Source organism: Mirounga leonina, unplaced genomic scaffold (assembly GCF_011800145.1).
Source record: "Mirounga leonina isolate KUSES-001 unplaced genomic scaffold, KU_Mleo_1.0 Mir_82, whole genome shotgun sequence".
Taxonomy (NCBI): domain Eukaryota; kingdom Metazoa; phylum Chordata; class Mammalia; order Carnivora; family Phocidae; genus Mirounga; species Mirounga leonina.
The window spans coordinates 35,482,734-35,502,406 of record NW_023270825.1 but is presented as its reverse complement, the minus strand read 5'-3'; the positions used below and the strand labels follow the sequence as shown (position 1 = coordinate 35,502,406).

The window sequence follows — 19,673 nt, the reverse complement described above, 5'->3', positions numbered from 1 at the left end:
GGCTCAGTTGGTTAAGCGACTGCCTTCGGCTCAGGTCATGATCCCAGGGTCCTGGGATCGAGCCCCGCATCAGGCTCCCTGCTCCTTGGGAGCCTGCTTCTCCCTCTGCCTCTCTCTCTCTCTGTCTCTCATGAATAAATAAATAAAAATCTTAAAAAAAAAAAAATTTAAAAAAAAATAAAATTCTGATTTTTAAGATCATAGCTATTACCTGATTTTTTTAACACATGGAAAGCAGTCACTCAAAAAACACTCTTAAGAGGGGCGCCTGGGTGGCTCAGTTGGTTAAGCGACTGCCTTCGGCTCAGGTCATGATCCTGGAGTCCCGGGATTGAGTCCCGCATCGGGCTCCCTGCTCTGCGGGGAGCCTGCTTCTCCCTCTCCCACTCCCCTTGCTTGTGTTCCCTCTCTCGCTGTGTCTCTCTCTGTCAAATAAATAAAATCTTTAAAAAAAACAAAAAAAAAAACAAATATGGAGTCGGGGAAAAAAAAAAAAAACCCAAATATGTATTCCATTTCTATGATGTTCAAGAATAGGCCAAACAAATCATCAGTGATTAAAGTCAGAACTGTGGTTTCCCGAGGGTGGAGGGAGTAACCGGGAAGGAACAGGCGAGGAAAAGAACTTTCTGAGGTCATGCAGATGTCCTACATCTGTGCCGTCCAGTGGGGTAGCTACTAGCCCCCTGCGGCCATTCAATTAAAAGGAAATGCAATGTAGAACTCGGTTCCTTGGTTGTGCTCGCCACGTTTCAAGTATTCATTCACCACTACTGTATGGCAAAGTGCGCACGATAGAACATTCCTGTCATCCCGGAAATCTTGACTCGCGTGAGTAACATGGGTATTACTGTTGAAGTTCTTATTAGCTCTTCGATGAATTTCTTACCAGACACTGAAGATGACATTTGGTGTCAGAGCTGCTCTCGGGTTCAAGGGGAGGTACATTCTAAGAGGACTACAGTTAAACTCCCGGGGGAAGATAGAGCGACTGAAAAGTGTTTTCCCCGTCTTTTTGGTTTCTGTGTATTCTTCAAATTGTGTGCGGTGTTACCTTTAGGTGTTAAAGTACGTTACATCATTGAATGAAGACCTCACCGTACATGGTTTCATAGTACAGCTGCCTTTAGATGCAGAGAACCCCATTAACACTGACGCAGTGGTCAATGCGATCATACCCGGAAAGGATGTGGATGGGTGAGTGTGCCTGGGCTCTCTGTGTCACGTTGCGTGATTCTGACTGTATTTCTGTTTTGGGAACAAACCATATGTGCTTCTAAAGATTACGGTAAAGACATCTAATTACTTCATTTCCCCCTTCATTGCTCTCATTGTTTTAGGTTAACTAGCATCAATGCTGGAAAACTTGCAAGAGGTGACCTAAATGACTGTTTCATCCCTTGTACGCCTAAAGGATGCTTGGCACTCATCAAAGAGACAGGTGAAAACAAGGGGATGAAAACAAAGCACCATTTCTTGGGCCTGGTTTAGACACGTGGAGGCAAAGAGGAGGTACCCTGTGGGCCCTAAATAAAGGGACTTGATTGGCACAAGGACCTGTCAACTGGGAGCTTTACCTAAATTCTCAATTTTCCCAACAGCTCTAGGAACTAGGTACTATTATTGCTCAACAGCTTGAGAAAACAGTCTCAGAGAGATGCAGAACTTGTCCAAGAAGTAGCAGAGGCAAGATTTGAACTCAGGGTTACTTGAGTTCAAAGAAATTTATTTTTTTATGAAAAAGTAACTTACCAAATAATAAGGATTCAGATAAAGGGAAAAGTCCCAACCCCCAAAATGGGCCCTGAGACTCCATAATAGTTTGAGGACTCGACAGATGGCTGGAAACAGATCTCTTGAACAGTTGGCCATGCTACCCCATTACCTAGTCAACATCTTGGTATTTTAATTTCATCATGAACATTTTTTTGCAGAGGTTATTTTTTACAAGGAAATGTGTCCTATTTAAAGGAAGTGGATCAGAAGTTTTAAGTGGAAAGTGTTGGCCAGTGTAAATGAAAGTTTTCTGTGGTTGGAAGAAAAGGTCTAGTTATAAGCCTCGGGACAGTTATTACCATTTAGTCCTATAACTAAATTTATGCTCTAGCATATTTAGCAAATTACAACTTGATAGGAGCAAATCCCCTGAGCCACAGCAGCTCTAGGCTTCCACTTATTAATAGTGAAGCTATTTGCCCTAACGTAGCTTCAGGTCCTTTGCTGAATCCTAAAAAGTATAGAGTAAGGTACCTTTTAAATACTTCACACTTGGAGGGCTTGACTTCTAGATGTTCATCATACTAACATTATATAAAAGCTTAGCTTTTTTGAATAAGATGTTATACAAGAAGCACAATTTGAACACAGTCTGCCTTGGGGCGCCTGGGTGGCTCAGTCGGCTGAGCATCCAACTCTTGGTTTCTGCTAGGCTCATAATCTCAGGGTCATGGGATCAAGCCCCGTGTCAGGCTCCATGCTCAGTGTGGGGTCTCCTTGGGATTTTCTCCCTCTCCCTCTGCCCCTACCCCTGCTCGTGGTCTCTCTCTCACATGAATAAATAAACCTTAAAAAAAATTTGAAATAAACACAACCCGCCTTAAGCAAGAGTTCACTTCAGCAGGACTGGGTATAGGGGCTCAGGCGGAGTCTTCAGGATCTTATCTCTGCTTGCTTCTGTGTGGTGGCTCCTTCTTCAGCTCTCCTTGGTGGCCCAGAGCAGATCTCATCGGTCGGGGCGGAAATGTGGGTGAGCACCCAAACCATCTCTGTTGAGTAGAGTATGTCAGTCCTAGATTGGACATTGTGATAGTACCAGAAGAAGGGATGCTGAGTAGACAAAAAGAAATCTTACAGCTACATTTAAAGTTCCCCTTTATCACTGCCCTGCAAATAACCCTATGGCTCAGGCCCTGTGCCAAAAGAGAAATGCAGATGAGGAACTGCATAAATGAACTTAACAGAGCTAGAAAGACTTACTGAGACTCCTCTAATGTCCTTTGCTTTCCTCCAGCCCAGCACAGGCACGCTATTTGTTATAACTACTTTTCCCACGTAAGTAAATCTACTGTCTTCGTCCATATGGCCGTTTAGCCGTATGTCAGGGTTTCTTTTTTCTTTGAGTGTAGGTTTTCTTCCCACTCTCCTATGACTCAATGAATGGATCTTGGCTTAGGCTGCTCCCAAAAGCCCACAGCAAGAAGGACACAGTACAAGTCCCAACTTGTAACTGAAATCCTAGAGTTGAGAGTATTATTGCCAAGGAAGGAATGTTTTGTTTTTTTTTTTTAAAGATTTTATTTATTTATTTGAGAGAGAGAATGAGAGAGAACACATGAGAGGGGGGAGGGTCAGAGGGAGAAGCAGACTCCCCGCCGAGCAGGGAGCCCAATGTGGGACTCGATCCAGGGACTCCAGGATCATGACCTGAGCCGAAGGCAGTCGCTTAACCAACTGAGCCACCCAGGCGCCCAAGGAAGGAATGTTTTTAGGAAGATTTCTGGTTGATGCTAAGAACCCGTTTTTGTGCACTTGTTCTGAATTTTACCATTTCGGTGGCATGTGAAGAGGGCGGCTTCTCCCAATACTCTCAACTCACCCTGGCTCTTCTTTCAGGGGTGCAGATCGCTGGAAGGCACGCGGTCGTGGTCGGGCGCAGTAAGATAGTCGGTGCCCCCATGCATGACTTGCTTCTGTGGAACCATGCCACAGTGACCACCTGCCACTCCAAGACTGCCAATCTAGGCGAGGAGGTAAGGGGTCCAGAGTGCAATGGGAGAGGGGTGTGTGTGTGTGTGTGTGTGCGCGCGCGCGTGTGCCCACGTGTGCGGTAGGTCTTCCCACATAGTGGGAACAGCTAACATTTAAGTGCCAGACACTGCCATGTACTTTACCTCATTCGATATTTCACACTGAACGCCTCTTGCCATCTCTTGTTTCTTGTCTATCTTACATGATAAAGAAACCAATTTCGGTTACAAAACTTGCCCAAGTCCTGTAGCTCTTGTTCTGATCGTATTCTCTCCGTAGCGGCCTGCCTTGTGGGAGATAGGGACTAGCGATACAGAAACTGGGATGGAGCCCCGCAGCCAGATCGCGGATATGTAATACAGTGGTGGCCTCAGAGGTCAGGTGCTTCAGAGGGGGCATGTGGACAGCAGTCCCGTGACATCTGTCACATCTTGTTCTTGACCCTGCCTCAGATTCCTGGGCCCACGTACCTATCCGTGTTGATGGCGCACCTTCTCTTTAATGCTCCCCAAGCAGTGTTCTGCGGGAAGTGCTAGTCCCCACAGTCCCTAGGAGAGGGGGCAGGCTCCCAGCGTGATAATTCAGAGCCGGGCCTATGGTTCCAAGCGCATGCCCATCCCCGCCCCGCGTGCTTTCATCACATTCCCCGCTCAGGAAGATGGCTCGGACCCGGAGCGTTTTGGCCTGTGCAGGAACAAGCACAGCACAGGCAGGGCTGTCAGGGTCGGTGTGCGGCCCCGCTCAGAATAGCTGATGGCAAGGAGCAGTTTCATACAAAGCTTACTCTCTTCCACTTCTAGGTTTCTTTCTTTTTTTAATGTTCTACCGTGTCATTTCTGAAGTCAAAACCCTCTTTCCCTAGGTAAATAAAGGTGACATCCTGGTGGTTGCGACTGGTCAGCCGGAAATGGTGAAAGGGGAGTGGATCAAACCCGGGGCAATAGTCATCGACTGCGGGATCAATTATATCCCAGGTGAGCGCTGCTGGAGAACGAAGGTCGTTTCTGGAGGTTGGGGGGGGGGGGGCAGAGAATGGTGTCTGGGTCATTAAGGGAAGCCTATGTGAGAACCCCTTGTCCCCTTTCTGGTGGGAAGAGCTAAGGCTCAGATCAGAGCAGGTGTCTTGCCCGTGGTGTAGACAGTTAGTAGACGGCATCGTGACCAGCGGAACAGCAGAGCCCAGGATTTTAGCCACTGTACTGGGCCTTTCCCGGAATGACTTTGTCCAAGGAGGGGGTGGGAGAGGCAGATCTCTCACTCTCCCTTCATGTACAGATCAGCCTTTGTTTTTAACAAAGAAGGGCTGGATTTAAAATACAGTGTCATCTTTACGGACTGCTGTGTAATTCCAGGAGAGGGCCTCACCTCGCCAGGAGTCTTCTAGGTGGGCTTTACAACGAAGACTTTGGACCCAGCCTCTCCTAGGCAGTAGGGAGCAAGCCAGCCCATTATCCTTCCCTCCCAGTCAGTCCCTATATCGGATCGGTTTTTTGTTTTTGTTTTTAATTATTTATTTATTTGACACAGAGAGAGACAGCTAGAAAGGGAACACAAGCAGGGGGAGCGGGAGAGGCAGAAGCAGGCTCCTGGTTGAGCAGGGAGCCCGATGCGGGACTCGATCCCAGGACCCTGGGATCATGACCTGAGCCGAAGGCAGATGCTTAACGACTGAGCCACCCAGGAGCCCCTGATCGGTTTTTAAATATCATAAAGTTTTTCCTTTCTTCTGTTGCCGGTGTTCCCTGGGAGCACTACCCTCTCAGGTGGATGCATGGCTGTGAGCTGCTTACTGGTCTCCCACCGCCTGCTGACTCCCACTCACAGCCATCTGCATGTTCTTGCTGTGTTCGTGGGTCTTGATGTGGAGCGTCGTCCTCCCACGTTACTTGTCAAATGGCTTAGCCCCACACAAGTTTCAGCCGCCTCTGGGCCTTTGTTCTCACACCACTTGGTGAATCCCTGTCTTGAACGGTTGTAAAGTGGACCCCGTGCCCTTCTCTTCACATGCCTTGTTTGTCCTCTGCAGCATTTACACCTGAGTCCTCAGTGCAATAGGATGTTCCTTCATCGTGAAGTTCTCAAACATAAAATTTCACGGGGTGATACAGTGAAATTTTACCTCGCAGATTTGAGAAAAGAACAGTCTTTAATTAGATCACCGTTTCTGTGCATTGGACACCACTGCAGGCCTTGGGCTACATGGTCAGATGAAGCTCGACTTTGATCTTCCTTCCCACCTTCTCTCTGCCCAGGATGCCCATTCTTCTTTCTAAACTTGGTCTGATTTCACTTCAGTAAGGGAGAATCTCCTTCTCTCCCGCCTCGCCCTCCTGGAGAACTGGGTGTCTCTTTCATTGTGTGTGGCGTCCTGCACTGTCCTCCCTGTGGGGCGTGGTCTCTGCACTAGCCTGTCTGGCTTCCTGCCTTGTAACTGCCGGCACTCAGCACCTGTTGAATTGTCAAAGGACTTAGAGCGAGAAGATTGTTTTTTCTCCCTTCCCGTCTCAGATTCAGAGCATAGACACTAAGCTGCCAGGGACATTAGTCACTGTCAAGCCTTCACCAGTTTTAACCTCCCTCCCACTCTCTCTACCATGCTTTTAAGACAGTAGCTCATAATTGATCACTCATTTTCTTGTAATTATCTAATGGGTGATAAAAGAAATTGCTCTCCTACAATTCCTCACTTTGAGTACTTGTGATATAACATTCAGGCTCATTCTGTTTAAAACCTTACATCTCCTGTATCATATTTCTGCTTTTGGCTTTTTTTTTTTTTTGGACTAGATTTGAGAGATGGAAGAAAAATGCCTGGGTGGGAATCTTGAATCTTACAAATAGGTATAAAACGTTCACTTAAACATGAAACTCACCATCCTGTTCACATTTATTCTTTACCTAGATGGTGAAATATGAAAAGACCAAATCAATATCTGGTCAGCTGTATTTTTATTGATCTGAGGTATATAGGTAAATAACTTTCGATAAGGCTGGATTTTATTGTCTCTTCCAATTATCTTTATTTATTTATTTATTTATTAAAGATTTTATTTATTTATTTGACACAGAGAGAGAGATTGCGAGAGCAGGAACACAAGCAGGGGGAGTGGGAGAGGGAGAAGCAGGCCTCCCGCCGAGCAGGGAGCCCGATGTGGGACTCGATCCCAGGACCTTGGGATCATGACCTGAGCCGAAGGCAGACACTTAACGACTGAGCCACCCAGGCGCCCTATCTTTATTTATTTTTAAAGATTTTATTTATTTATTTGATAGAGAGAGAGCACAAATAGGCAGAACAGTAGACAGGAGAGGGAGAAGCAGACTCCCCGCTGAGCAGGGAGCCTGATGTGGAGCGGCTTGATCCCAGGACCCTGGGATCATGACCTGAGCCGAAGGCAGACACTTAATCGACTGAGCCACCCAGGTGCCCCTCCAATTATCTTTAGTAAGCCAAGCAGGAAGAACACTTTCACGTGTTTCTCAGGCCAGTACTCCTGCTCTGCACTTGAATCTTAAAAGTATTCCTTCCCACCCCCCCCCCCAAAAAAAGTACATACCTTAATTCATTCTAAATTTGGCAAAGGACTTAGGATGTTATCCCTGAAGGGACCATGCAAATGATTTAAATAATCAAAATATCATTCGGGATGTGGTCCAGTTATGGAACATGATGCCTTGAAAGCGAACACTTGCAAAGAACAGTTTTTGGTTCTTCCAGGGCACCCACTGGTCTGTAACTCAGTGCTTGGACTTTATACCTGTAATTCCCAATGAAAGAGGAATTCTAGGGCTGGGGTAGATAAACCAAAATGTTTATTGGTTACTGAAGCCACACACTTAGATTGAGAAGTGGTCACTTTTTCTATTGACCACATCATACTTTCCATGAAACACTGGACATGTACCAGAGGGCACTCAAGTCAACCAGGATAGTGTTTGCTGAAGGAGCAGAACTGAGCTCCTCTCATGCGGCAGTTAGTTGTGCGGTAACTGATATGTCTCCTGTATGTGGAGAAACTAAAATCACTACCATGAATAAAGAGAGGTGCAGCATATTTTAAGCTAATGTCTGTGTTAGACTCTTGAGACCTGCACAAAGGACAGACCCTTAACCATAGCTCCTTGGCGTTTTGAAATGACTCCAGGATTCTGAGAGGAAATGTCCGGCTATAGCTTGCTACTTTATCACCTAGAAACCTGACACTACCCCTAAGGAGCTGTATTCACCAGCTCCTTATAGTACATATAGAAAACATCTTCTGTATCTAGGATGGGAAGAGAAACCTTTATGTTTAGAGAATGTTTTTTCAATTTCATGAATGTGCACGATCTCTCGCTTGATTCTCTGCAAGCTTGTGAAATAGTGTCAGTCCTTCTTGTCATCTTTGGACTTCCGATCAGTAAGGAGCCCACAGGGGCTGAGGACTGGCAGTTAGTAGAAGAGCTGATCCTAGAACTTCGGTCTCTCAAGTCTGACTCTTTGGCTACACCCTAAAGTTGGCTCTCTGGTTGTGGTGATCCGCTCAAAGAGAAGTGGTGAAATGGCTAAGATCCTCCCAGATCCTGCCTTGGGAGCCTTAGAGCTGCAGGGCTGGGCCTGTCCCCCAGCCCCTCCCGCAAGTGCACTGAAGCCAAGTGTAGGATGTACTTTGTGTGAGTGAGCAGTGATGCATCACTGGGTTTTGTTCTCTTGAATAGCTATTCTTTGCTGGTAAGATTTGTAGTTGTTCTTGTATCCTTTTAAGGGAAGTGTAATTATATTCTTTGCCTTTTGCATACATTTAAGTAGCTGCTTGTCTCTGGAATTGGATGTTGGATTGTTCCTCCAGCTCACACATGGAGCTTACAAAATGCTGACAGTTGCTGTAGAAACGGTATCTGGCAGCTGTGACATAGTCGGAGCTTTGTGCTCCCAAAAAATTCCTTTGTAGGCTTTGGCAAATTAACATTTTAAAAGGCACTCATTATATACTGGGTAGTTGGTTTTAAGAATAAAAAACACTTGGTATTTTATTTGCCACTTAGTGCAAAAGGATTCTCCTGGTTCTGAAAACCCCTTAAGCATCTTGTGAGTTTTTGCAGGTAAAATAAGTTCCTACCTCGACAATAACAAATACCTGTCATCTTATTGCTTTGAAGTAAAATAAGTGCTTGAGCCCTGATGGGACTCTGAACTCTACTTAGTTTTTGGCACAAGCTATGATAATTGATCACTTAACTTGGAAATGAACACCAGAATTACGATTCTGAGACCTTTTTTTGATTTTTTCCCCCCCTTGACCAGATGATACAAAACCAAATGGGAAAAAAGTGGTGGGTGATGTGGCCTATGATGAGGCCAAAGAGAGGGCAGGCTTCATCACTCCTGTTCCTGGTGGTGTGGGGCCCATGACGGTGGCAATGCTAATGCAGGTGCGTGTGAGTAAGTTTCTCTACTGGAGGTTAACTGGATTTAGCATGGCGATCACTTCGCAATATATATAGATACTGAATCATTGTGTTGTATACCTGAAACTAACGTTATAGGTCAATTAGACCTCCATAAAAAAGTTTCTGTAATAATTGTAAAAAGCTGATGGGATTCAAGTTACTGCTTTTTTCCCCAAGTAGAAACTTACTCAGAAGTAAGGATGTGAATCTGTTGGAGAAAAAGAAGGGACAGTTAGAACAGAGATAGAGAATCAGTCATACTAATAGGGGAAGGTAAGGATGGAACAATTCGAATTTACTTTGGAGTAGAAGAACCTCAGAAAAAGCAAAGTGCAAACACACAACTTTGCTAGGTGTGCTTTGTCTTGCTTGCCCTTTTTAATACAAACATCAGCTGCAGGGGAGTGAGGCAGGCAGCCCAGGGCTCTGTAGCTGCTTGTAGATTCTTGCTTAGGATTGAAGCATGTTTATAGGTGGATCATAAAGCTGTTCATTTTGTGGATAAAGTGGAGTGACCTGGGACTTGGAATTGAGGTGGAGGTTAAAATAATCACTTCTTCTAATAGAAGTTCCATTTGTGACATTTCGTTTAGAGCACAGTAGAGAGTGCAAAGCGTTTCTTGGAGAAATTTAAGCCAGGAAAGTGGATGATTCAGTATAACAACCTTAACCTCCAGGTTCCTGTTCCAAGGTAAAAATAAAATTTTGCTGGTTTAAAACTTTGTGGATTATCTGTATTTAGCTGATGGATACTATGGCAACTATGTGCATGCCCCTCTCCAGAAGCACCATCCGGGGTCAGGGAGGGTCGTTCCTAGGATGGGGTTAATTAAATTCAGTGAGTTAAAGATTGATACATGTTTTCTGTATTTTTTTTTTCTGTATTTCTTTTAAGTGACATTGATATATCACGATCTTGCAAGCCAAAGCCCATTGGCAGCCTGGCTCAGGAGATTGGTCTGCTGTCTGAGGAGGTAGAATTGTATGGTGAGACAAAAGCCAAGGTTCTGCTGTCTGCACTGGAACGCCTGAAGCACCAACCTAACGGGAAATACGTGGTGGTGACCGGGTAGGCTGGTTCTTCCTTTGCTAATCGAACCTTCATCCTGATTGCCATTACCAAAGGTTGCATTTGCTCTCACCATATATATGTGAAGGTTCCTTTCATTTGGTTTTAGCTTTCTCACATGTGTTTAGTCTCATTTGATTCTTAGAGCATGCCTGTGAGGTAATTCAGAGTAGATTACAACCCTTCGGAGAGGAGAACATTTGTCAAGGTTATCCATCTAGTAGGTGAAAGAGTTGCGTTTTAAAAGCTGATCTTTTTTTTTTTAACCCCAAATTCATTAATTCAGTAGATATATTGAGCATTCATTTTTACTGCTTGGCTGAGGTACATACAAAAGCTAGTTTTTGAGATTAAATTGAGATAGTAAAATTATAGCAATGCTTCTCTTCAAGGTAAAGTGTATTTTCTGCTCACAGTGAGAAGAGCTCAAGTACAGCAATCTTTTTAAAAATGGACCATTTTTCGGAAACTTCAACTAAGGCTCTTGGGAAAGATTCTTTTCAAGTCTTTGTTACCATTCAGATTAAGAGTCATTCTCTAGGATGTTAGGTCTGACTTAGTGATTTGCATAAATTTAACTCATATGAATCTAATGTCCCTCTTCGGCTTTCATCTTGAAGGATCACTCCAACGCCCCTGGGAGAAGGGAAGAGCACGACCACCATTGGGCTGGTGCAGGCCCTTGGTGCCCATCTTTCTCAGAACGTCTTTGCGTGTGTGCGACAGCCTTCTCAGGGCCCCACCTTTGGAATAAAAGGTATTAACAGGACTAGAATTTGGGTGGCCAGAGGGCACTGCTTCTCCTTCAGTCCTCCCGAGTCCACTTGACCCATGAGTGCCTGTGGGGCCTTCACCTCATTTAGACACCAGGAATAGCCTCTTGGCAACCCCCCATCATGTGCTTTCATCAGATCATCCCAGCTCTTGCCGTCAGTATTTGACACTGCACAGGGGTTCCCGGGGGGAGGGGGGGCGGGTACTGTATAGCTAGGGATGCTTTTATGTGACTAATAGTCAACTGTCACAGTAACAATAGAGGTAATCATAGCTACTGCTCATCATGCTGACTTTCTTGAGACAAAGACAAACGCTACAGATGTTTTACCCTTTGGGGAATGAGAAAAGCCTACCCTTATTGAGTATATGCTTTGTGCTGTGTTTTGTGCTAAGCAGTTCATGCACTTCATATTATCTTCTGATATGAGATAGTTACTGGTATCACCATTTTCCCAGTAGCAGCAACTGGGACTTGTAACTTAGTCAAAGGCACTTATTAAGAGCCATGTCGATTTCAAGAGCTTTCCCAGGACCACCAGCACAGTGTTTCTGCTGATTGCATGAAGACTTGACATCACTAATCATTCTTCACTTTTAGTTTTTGATAACTGAGGTACTGCCGGTATGCTCTTTTAATTAAAATTATTATTATTTTTTTAAAGATTTTATTTATTTATTTGAGAGAGAGAGAGAGAGAGCATGAGGGGGGGAGGGTCAGAGGGAGAAGCAGACTCCCTGCCGAGCAGGGAGCCTGATGTGGGACTCGATCCCGGGACTCCAGGATCATGACCTAAGCCGAAGGCAGTCGCTTAACCAACTGAGCCACCCAGGCGCCCTAATTAAAATTGTTTTTATTAGTTATAAGTTCTTACAGTTAGCTTTCTCATTTGCTTGGTGCGAGTATCACATGTTCTGTTTGTTCCAGTGATTACTGGACAGGGTACACCTTTGCCCTTCTTCTGCCTGTATTAATATATTTTGTACATGTACTGACTTAGCTCTGCTTTTGAGCTTGTCTTAACAACCCTCTTTCACTTCAGAATGAACCTTTCCCTTGTTCTGCTTATTGAACCCAGCGTTCTGCTTTTCCTCTTATGAACTGCCCCATTTTTATTGCGTGGTCTCTGCCTCACAAAAAACCCCACAAAATCTAAACCTCAAACTGACATTTATCTCACTGATAACCTCATAACCAGAACATTTTTGTCTGGTCTTCTGTTAATAATCCAAATAGTTCAGCAAAAGCTAGCAGTGAAGCTGCTTTCTAACATATGTCTCCTATTTAGGAAGAATTGCAGTCTCTGTGTTTGTGTTTGGCGTGTATATTTTAAACATTCCTTTTTTAAAATGCCAGAGTAGCGTTTATGAGAGTAGGAAATTGAACAGGGTTGTCTTTATGTAACTGTAGGCTGGGTCTTTTAACAAATGTTAGGAATCATGGGGAACCTGTTTCTAAAGATAATGAGTAGATATGTATGTGTTCACGGTTTTGTCATTTAGACCCAGATTTCAACTGAGACTATTCTGCGTGAACAGGGTCAAGTGTTTTAGCCTGGTAAAAGAAAACTAAAAAACACTGGATCAAAGCTGTCCAAATGGTTGAAAGAAGTAAATAGATAATAAGCATAGCAGTGACAGAAACCAATCTGCTTTGCTTTGCTTTGCTTTGATTTGATTTGTGGTGAAAGCACACTGAACGTGAGTCCTCACCCTTGACCTGTCCTGTAGGTGGCGCTGCAGGAGGTGGCTACTCACAGGTCATTCCCATGGAAGAGGTAAAGTGTCTGCAATTTGATTTGAATCGGACCCTTTATTATATATAGCTTTTCCTTTTTTTTTCTATTAATATTCTTTTTTTAAATTTTATTTTATTATGTTAATCACCATACATTACATCATTAGTTTTTGTTGTAGTGTTCCATGATTCATCGTTTGTGTATAACACCCAGTGCTCCATTCAATACGTGCCCTCTTTAATACCCAGCACCAGGCTGACGCATCCCCCCACCCCCTTCCCCTCTTCCATAGATTAACCTTTTTCTGTAGACCTCTTAGTGGACAGATGATTGGTTTCTCATCAGAAGTAACACTTAAGGGGAAAACATCTTAATATGCAGACTTGTGAGACAGCTTAGTTTTTTTGACATGACAAGGACTCCAAGGTCTGGCTTTCAGTGGGAATAAAAGCTTTAAGTGAGAGATCCAATGAAGCATGAGAGTGGGAAGAACCAACACAAAGCGAATTCAGGGTGGTAACTACAGAAATGGGAACAGTGTGCAGGCACATAGGCGTAGGCTTGCTCTCATCTACTTCTCCTCGGTCACAGTTGAAAGGACATGAGTATGTCCTCAGTAGTCCAAGGTTGCTGTTGATGCTGGTAGTGTGGCGTTTATGGTTACGGGACGTGTCCCTTAACCTCCAATTTCTCCTGAGGAGGGAGAGTCTATAATTTATGTTTTCAAGAGCTATTTGTATTGGGTGTTTGTTCGCTAACTGTACTGCTGTTGGTTTTCCGTTAGCTTTTTTTTTTTTTTAAAGATTTTTATTTTATTTATTTATTTGAGAGAGAGAGAGAGAGCACATGAGAGGGGGGAGGGTCAGAGGGAGAAGCAGACTCCCCGCTGAGCAGGGAGCCCGACGCGGGACTCGATCCCGGGACTCCAGGATCATGACCTGAGCCGAAGGCAGTCGCTTAACCGACTGAGCCACCCAGGCGCCCTTCCGTTAGCTTTAATGTAGGGATTGATTGGGTTGCGATACACTGATGGTTGGAAAGATGCAGGGAAGTTGAAAGCCTGACGTGGCCTCTGCTCTGTTATAGTTTAATCTCCACCTCACCGGCGACATCCATGCCATCACTGCAGCAAATAACCTTGTCGCCGCGGCCATTGATGCCCGGATGTTCCATGAACTGACACAGACAGACAAGGTAGGCTGCTGAGGCCCCAGGGACACTTTTGAAAGGGTTAAAGCACCCAAATTAATGTTGGCCCCTCGGGTGCTGATGTTGCGGGTAGCGAGGCAGTTCCTCTCATTTAAAAGCCCTTTTCCTCCCTTTTCTTTAAGGCTCTCTTCAATCGTTTGGTACCATCAGTAAATGGAGTGAGAAAGTTCTCCGATATCCAAATCCGAAGGTTACAGGTAAAATTTTCCCTTCTTCATTTTTGATATTGTATGAAATTGGGTGATTGATAAAGAGATAAGGAAATGAAAATCTCCTTAGAGTAACCTATTTTGGATCAAGTTACATCCATAACCATGGTCTTAAGGTCATGATACACCTAGCAAAGATTGGTGGTAGAGGTTCTCACTCATCAATAAATTTTAAGTGGTTAGTCCTGGAATAAGGAGAGCACCAACAACCTGCCCTCAGTTAGGATGAAGACTGATATGTCCTTTATAGCATGGATAGGAGTCAGGATGCCAGCATCCTGGAGTTTGAATACCTGCTCTTCCTGGCACTGGGATCTTAAGCAAGAGCGGTTACTTCTATATTTTATTTGAATTTCCATTACAAATATATAGTCATCAAACATACACTGTACCATATGACCCAGAAATCCTACTCCTAGGTCCAAGAAAAATGTGAACTTGTGTTCATACAAAAACATGAATCTTCTTATTTATTTATTTTTTAAAGATTTTATTTTTGCAAGGTGGAGCGTGTGAGCAAGTGCATGAGCAGGAGAGGGGCTGAGAGAGAAGCAGACTCCCTGCTGAGTAGGGAGCCTGATGTGGGGACTCCATCCCACAACCCTAGGATCCTGACCTGAGCCGAAGGCAGACGCTTAACCGCCTGAGCCACCCAGGTGCCTCAGCAGGCAACTTCTAATCTTAACTTTGATGATGGAACTTCCTGTCAGATGTGGGGAGGTGCTGGACTAAATCTGTCTGATCCTTTAAAAAGCTCTAGGGTGTGAAATCAAGGGACTTGCCCGAGGCTACAGTACCCCACACCAAGTTGGAACTAGAACCTTTCCTGGTCCCCAAGCATCCTCTGTGCTCTCCCAGTCTGGTGCCGTGTGCTCAGTCAGAGTGGGCTGTCAACGGCGGACTCTCAGCCTAGTGACTGAAAGTTTTGCTTACTCTGTAAATAACATCATGTACTAGGCTGGTGAGACCAGTTTGATGAGCCCGTGAGGGCCAGCTCTGAAAACACATCTGAGGTTTTAAAACAAAGTCCTCACAGTATAAAAAAGGAACTGTGGGAAGAACAGGATTTGCTGGAGCCCACTCAGATCTACCACACTTTAGAAAAAAAGGAGAATACATTATATAGGCACTTTCCATTTCAGGATGTGAGCTGCATATACACTATAAGTAAATAAAATTTCCAAGTTCTTCAGGAAGAAGAGACAAACCTCTTTTGTGCCTTTTGGAACAGTCAGAAGGCAGTGAAAATGCAGTCTATATAAAAAGCACGGAAAAGTGATTTACATTGATTTTTGATGATTGATACTTATTTTTGCCTTTCCTCCCTATTTCATTTGAATTGGGCTTCTCAGTTGTCTGATTGAAAAAGCTTTGCACTTTGCTTTTTCCTTTCAATATGTTTGGGTTTGGTGAATTAGGTACAACACTTGTGGGTCATTATGCTTATTTAGGGCTAGGTTTAGGGAAGTACCTCTGGTGCTCAGTTACATAGGAGTAAACATGTTAGTAATACCTTTGTATGTGTGTGAGGAGGAAATAAAGCTTCATCCTAAGGGATTATAGTTTTCCCTTCTGAATATAACACAGTTTATATTTCCTAGAAGGCACCCCATCTGGAGATAGAAGAATATATTTTTTAAGTATTTAACATGCTTGGGACACTTGGGTGGCTCATTTGGTTAAGTATCCGAATCTTGGTTTCGGCTCCGGTCTTGATCTCAGGGTTGCGAGATCGAGCCCTGCATCAGGCTCTGTGCTCAGTGCGGAGTCCGCTTGGGTTTCTCTCTCTCCCTTGCCCTCTGCCCCTCCCGCCTCAAATAAATAAAAAAATCTTTTAAAAAATTATCATGCTTTTATTTGTTTTGTCTTAATTCAATTTTCCTGCCTCTTCAGAGACTAGGCATTGAAAAAACCGACCCTACCACACTGACTGACGACGAGATAAACAGATTTGCAAGATTGGACATTGATCCAGAAACCATAACTTGGCAAAGAGGTACCTGTGCAGTATGGATGCCTGATTTGCTTCCTTTGGGCTGCACACCTCACACCGCCCATGTGGGTTATTAAAATACGGGGTCCAGAAGCTTATGTGTTGGTGTTCTCACGGTTAAGGCATGACCAAGGTAGTGACTTATGTGTTTTTTTGGTCACCTCCATCAGTCTCTCTCCTTATTAGCTGTAATCAAACCTCCTTTCGTCGGGTTCGTTGGACATTTTGCTGGCTTTTTTCAGTGTTGATTGGAGTGAGGGTGGTTTCGAGGAGGCTCATGCCTACACCAGAAATAGCATTTTGCAAGTTTCATTTTATGCAGAAAGTTCCGGTGTCATGAAGTAGAGAAATTATGTTTTATCACTTCTTGAATCATGTTGCTCTTTTCTCTCAGAACTCTTGTATGGTATAAAGTGACTTGCTTTTTCTTGTTGCTCTCTAGCTCGCCTGCTCATTTTTACTTCATTTTATTAAACTCCTGTAACAAAGTAGGTAGCCTTCAAGGTTTAAACAGTTGGCGGTTTAGCGAGTGAGTTGCCTGGCTTCACTGCCGTGTGATGCTTCTCTGGGTACAATTGGCATGGCTTAGAATTTTCTTTGGTACCAGCAGTGTGTCTGTCTATGCCACGTCACTGCTGAGAAGGAATTTTTGTCCAGTCATGCGGAATGCAGCTAAGGGCAAATTTATTGAGCATTTCAATGATTTTCATTGGCTCAGTAACGTTTGCTAGCTAATGGTGTTTTAAAGATGACTCCCTTAATATTGAAAACCACATTGATATTTCTCTTCCTTTTGCTTCAGTAGCTTTAGACAGATGGTATATTTTATGAGGAATAAGCTAAAGATCCATTTTGAAAATTTAGTATCTTGTTCACTTTTCCTTTGCTTTATGTCTAATTTATGCTTTCTAGGAAAGTAGAAGGAGACAAGGGAAAAAATGGGATCATACCTTTTTTTTTTTTAAAGATTTTATTTATTTAATTGACAGAGAGACAGCAAGAGAGGAAACACAAGCAGGGGGAGTGGGAGAGGGAGAAGCAGGCTTCCCGCAGAGCAGGGAGCCTGATGTGTGGAGCTCGATGCCAGGACGCTGAGATCATGCCCTGAGCTGAAGGCAGACGCTTAACGACTGAGCCACCCAGGCGCCCTGGATCATACCTACTGACTGGCTATTTTATAGAGAGAAATTAAGTACAAAGAACTTGACCTAGTTTTTTAAAAAAAGAATAGGGTCCAACAGCACATTACATCCTTCACTTATCAAGTGGGGTGTGTGTGTGTGTGTGTGTGTGTGCACACACACACATGCTCACACTGTGCAAGACACTGCTTTGGGGGTTTAAATTATTGCAGTCTTTATGGAAAATAATTTCCCATGTTATCAAGTGCCTTAAAAATGCCTCTCCCGTTTGACCCATTTAGAGTGTGAACTGGTTTGTTGTTGTTCGTTTTGTGTTTTATGCTTATTTGGCATGTCGTACAAAAAACAAAATTGGGAATGCACTAAAATGTTAACAGTAATTAGTCCTGAAAGGTGAAATTAAGATTAGTTAGTTGGTTGATATTTGCCGTGTTTTCCAAGGGTATACAATTGGATAGATACTCTGTCATCGAAATGGAAATTATTTCTTCTAAGTGTGCCGAAGGAAAGAGCAAATCTATTACCTAGCATGCTTCAGAAAGCATTTGCCTTGCCCTGCCTTTATGGCTCTTTTGTCTCTCAGGATGGTGTAAGGTCAGTGAGTCATCCCACAGAACAATAACCTCAGCCTTTTAAAAAACTGGCCTGCTCTGTTTTTCTTTTCACGTGCAGTGGGCTTTAAAATAGATGCCAGATGTCTCCTTGATGGTTTGAATTCTGTAGACAGAATAAAACCAAGCCACCCCACATTTCTTAAAAATATCCTTCTTTAGGGGCCCCTGGCTGGCTCAGGTCAGTAGAGCATGCGACTTTTGATCATGGGTCGTGTGTCATGAGTTTGAGCTCCACGTTGGGGGGTAGAGATTACTTAAAAATAAAATCTTTTTTTAAAGTAAAAAATAAAATAAAAGTAAGTAAACATATCCTTCTTTAAAAATAATTCCTGTTCATTTGTGGCATGTGAGCATCATTTCTTAACTTGCACCCATATTCTAGCTTCGCCATCAGCTTTGAAATCAAATGTTAATAGACAGTCATTAAGTTGGACTTGTTTTAAGACTGCTGGTTTAACTTTATAGTCCTTTTACTAAAAATTGTTCTGTACCTTCTCTTTCTACTACAGTATTGGATACCAATGATAGATTCCTGAGGAAGATCACCATCGGACAGGCTCCAACGGAGAAAGGGCACACACGGACGGTAGCTATTTGTTCTAAGTGAATTATGCCTGTGAGGCAGATCTTGCTGCTTCTGTCCTCCTCCATCCTCTCCCGTACGATTGATACTGCCAGGTGCCACTCTGCCTTCTCCCTTTTAAAATGGAAGTGAGTAGGTGTGTGGCATTGAGCACTCCTGACAGCTTTTGCAATAAATCCCATGTGCCACCTGTGTGTTTTTCCCCCAGCATTTTTTCCTGGAGGTGGTGAGCCCCCGGTGAATATCCTTGCACATAAATGGATCAAAACTGCCTCTTTTTTGTGTGTGGCCGTTCACAATATGTCTCTTGGTTGTAAGAGCTTCTGTGTTGTTTCCTTGTGTGTTAGGGAAACCATCACCACATGATTACAAGCTTCCTTCGGCAGAGACTGTTGGTCCTGCTAGAACATTTATTTTTAAAAATTGGCGACTCAAGGTCCTGGAATCATTGATGACAAATTTTTGCTATTGGAGAATTATTTTCATTAAGTTCTTTGTGTACCGTTGTGCCATTCTGTCCTTTGAGGCTATTTGTGTAAGCCTCGGATGCAAACAAGGATTGCTTTTGCAACTCAGGCTTCTGGTTTAATGCAGTGTTGCCTGTCGTGTCTTTTCCCGGCCAACAGGCCCAGTTTGATATCTCTGTGGCCAGTGAAATCATGGCTGTGCTGGCTCTCACCAGTTCGCTAGAAGACATGAGAGAGAGACTGAGCAGAATGGTGGTGGCATCCAGCAAGAAAGGGGAGCCCATCAGTACCGAAGATCTGGTGGGTACCTGGGTGTTCAGAGGGTGCTCTGCGGGGACCCAGAGGCTTGGTGATGCCTCTGGGTCTATCGCCTTAGGGTATCCCAGCGGTTACTGATAAATTCTCTGTGATTTTGCTACTTACAAGAGAATTATGAAGTTTCCAAAAAGTACCTCATAGCAAGTAACAGGTGGTATGCTCCAGTAATAGACCACAGGTTTCAGATGGTTTGAGCAACATCTTCATCCTGTGAGTATTTCTAAAAGTGGGTGTATGACCTCAGTTTGCAGAGAATGTCAACTGTCCCAGTGAGGTCCTTAGCTGCTGAGGTTGGAGTCACACCCTGGCTTCTCCCCACAACAGGCCTCCCTCTTACCATGAGGCTTATTGACCACCATCTCCACATTAATAACCACAT

The 19,673-nt window shown here is 43.9% G+C and overlaps 1 protein-coding gene across 2 annotated transcripts in view; it reads left to right on the top strand.

Moving 5' to 3' along the window:
• The window catches only part of MTHFD1 (methylenetetrahydrofolate dehydrogenase, cyclohydrolase and formyltetrahydrofolate synthetase 1), a 65,509-nt gene that overhangs the window by 24,020 nt on the left and 21,816 nt on the right, over positions 1-19,673 (top strand). For both annotated transcript variants that reach the window (XM_034993172.1, XM_034993171.1), the window contains exons 5-18: positions 1,061-1,197; positions 1,341-1,441; positions 3,613-3,749; positions 4,610-4,721; positions 9,032-9,159; positions 9,771-9,868; positions 10,073-10,246; positions 10,867-11,003; positions 12,752-12,798; positions 13,846-13,953; positions 14,091-14,165; positions 16,071-16,173; positions 18,436-18,512; positions 19,136-19,276. In XM_034993172.1, coding sequence (XP_034849063.1) covers positions 1,061-1,197; positions 1,341-1,441; positions 3,613-3,749; positions 4,610-4,721; positions 9,032-9,159; positions 9,771-9,868; positions 10,073-10,246; positions 10,867-11,003; positions 12,752-12,798; positions 13,846-13,953; positions 14,091-14,165; positions 16,071-16,173; positions 18,436-18,512; positions 19,136-19,276 — 1,575 coding nt within the window. The remainder of the gene's footprint in view (positions 1-1,060; positions 1,198-1,340; positions 1,442-3,612; positions 3,750-4,609; positions 4,722-9,031; positions 9,160-9,770; positions 9,869-10,072; positions 10,247-10,866; positions 11,004-12,751; positions 12,799-13,845; positions 13,954-14,090; positions 14,166-16,070; positions 16,174-18,435; positions 18,513-19,135; positions 19,277-19,673) is intronic.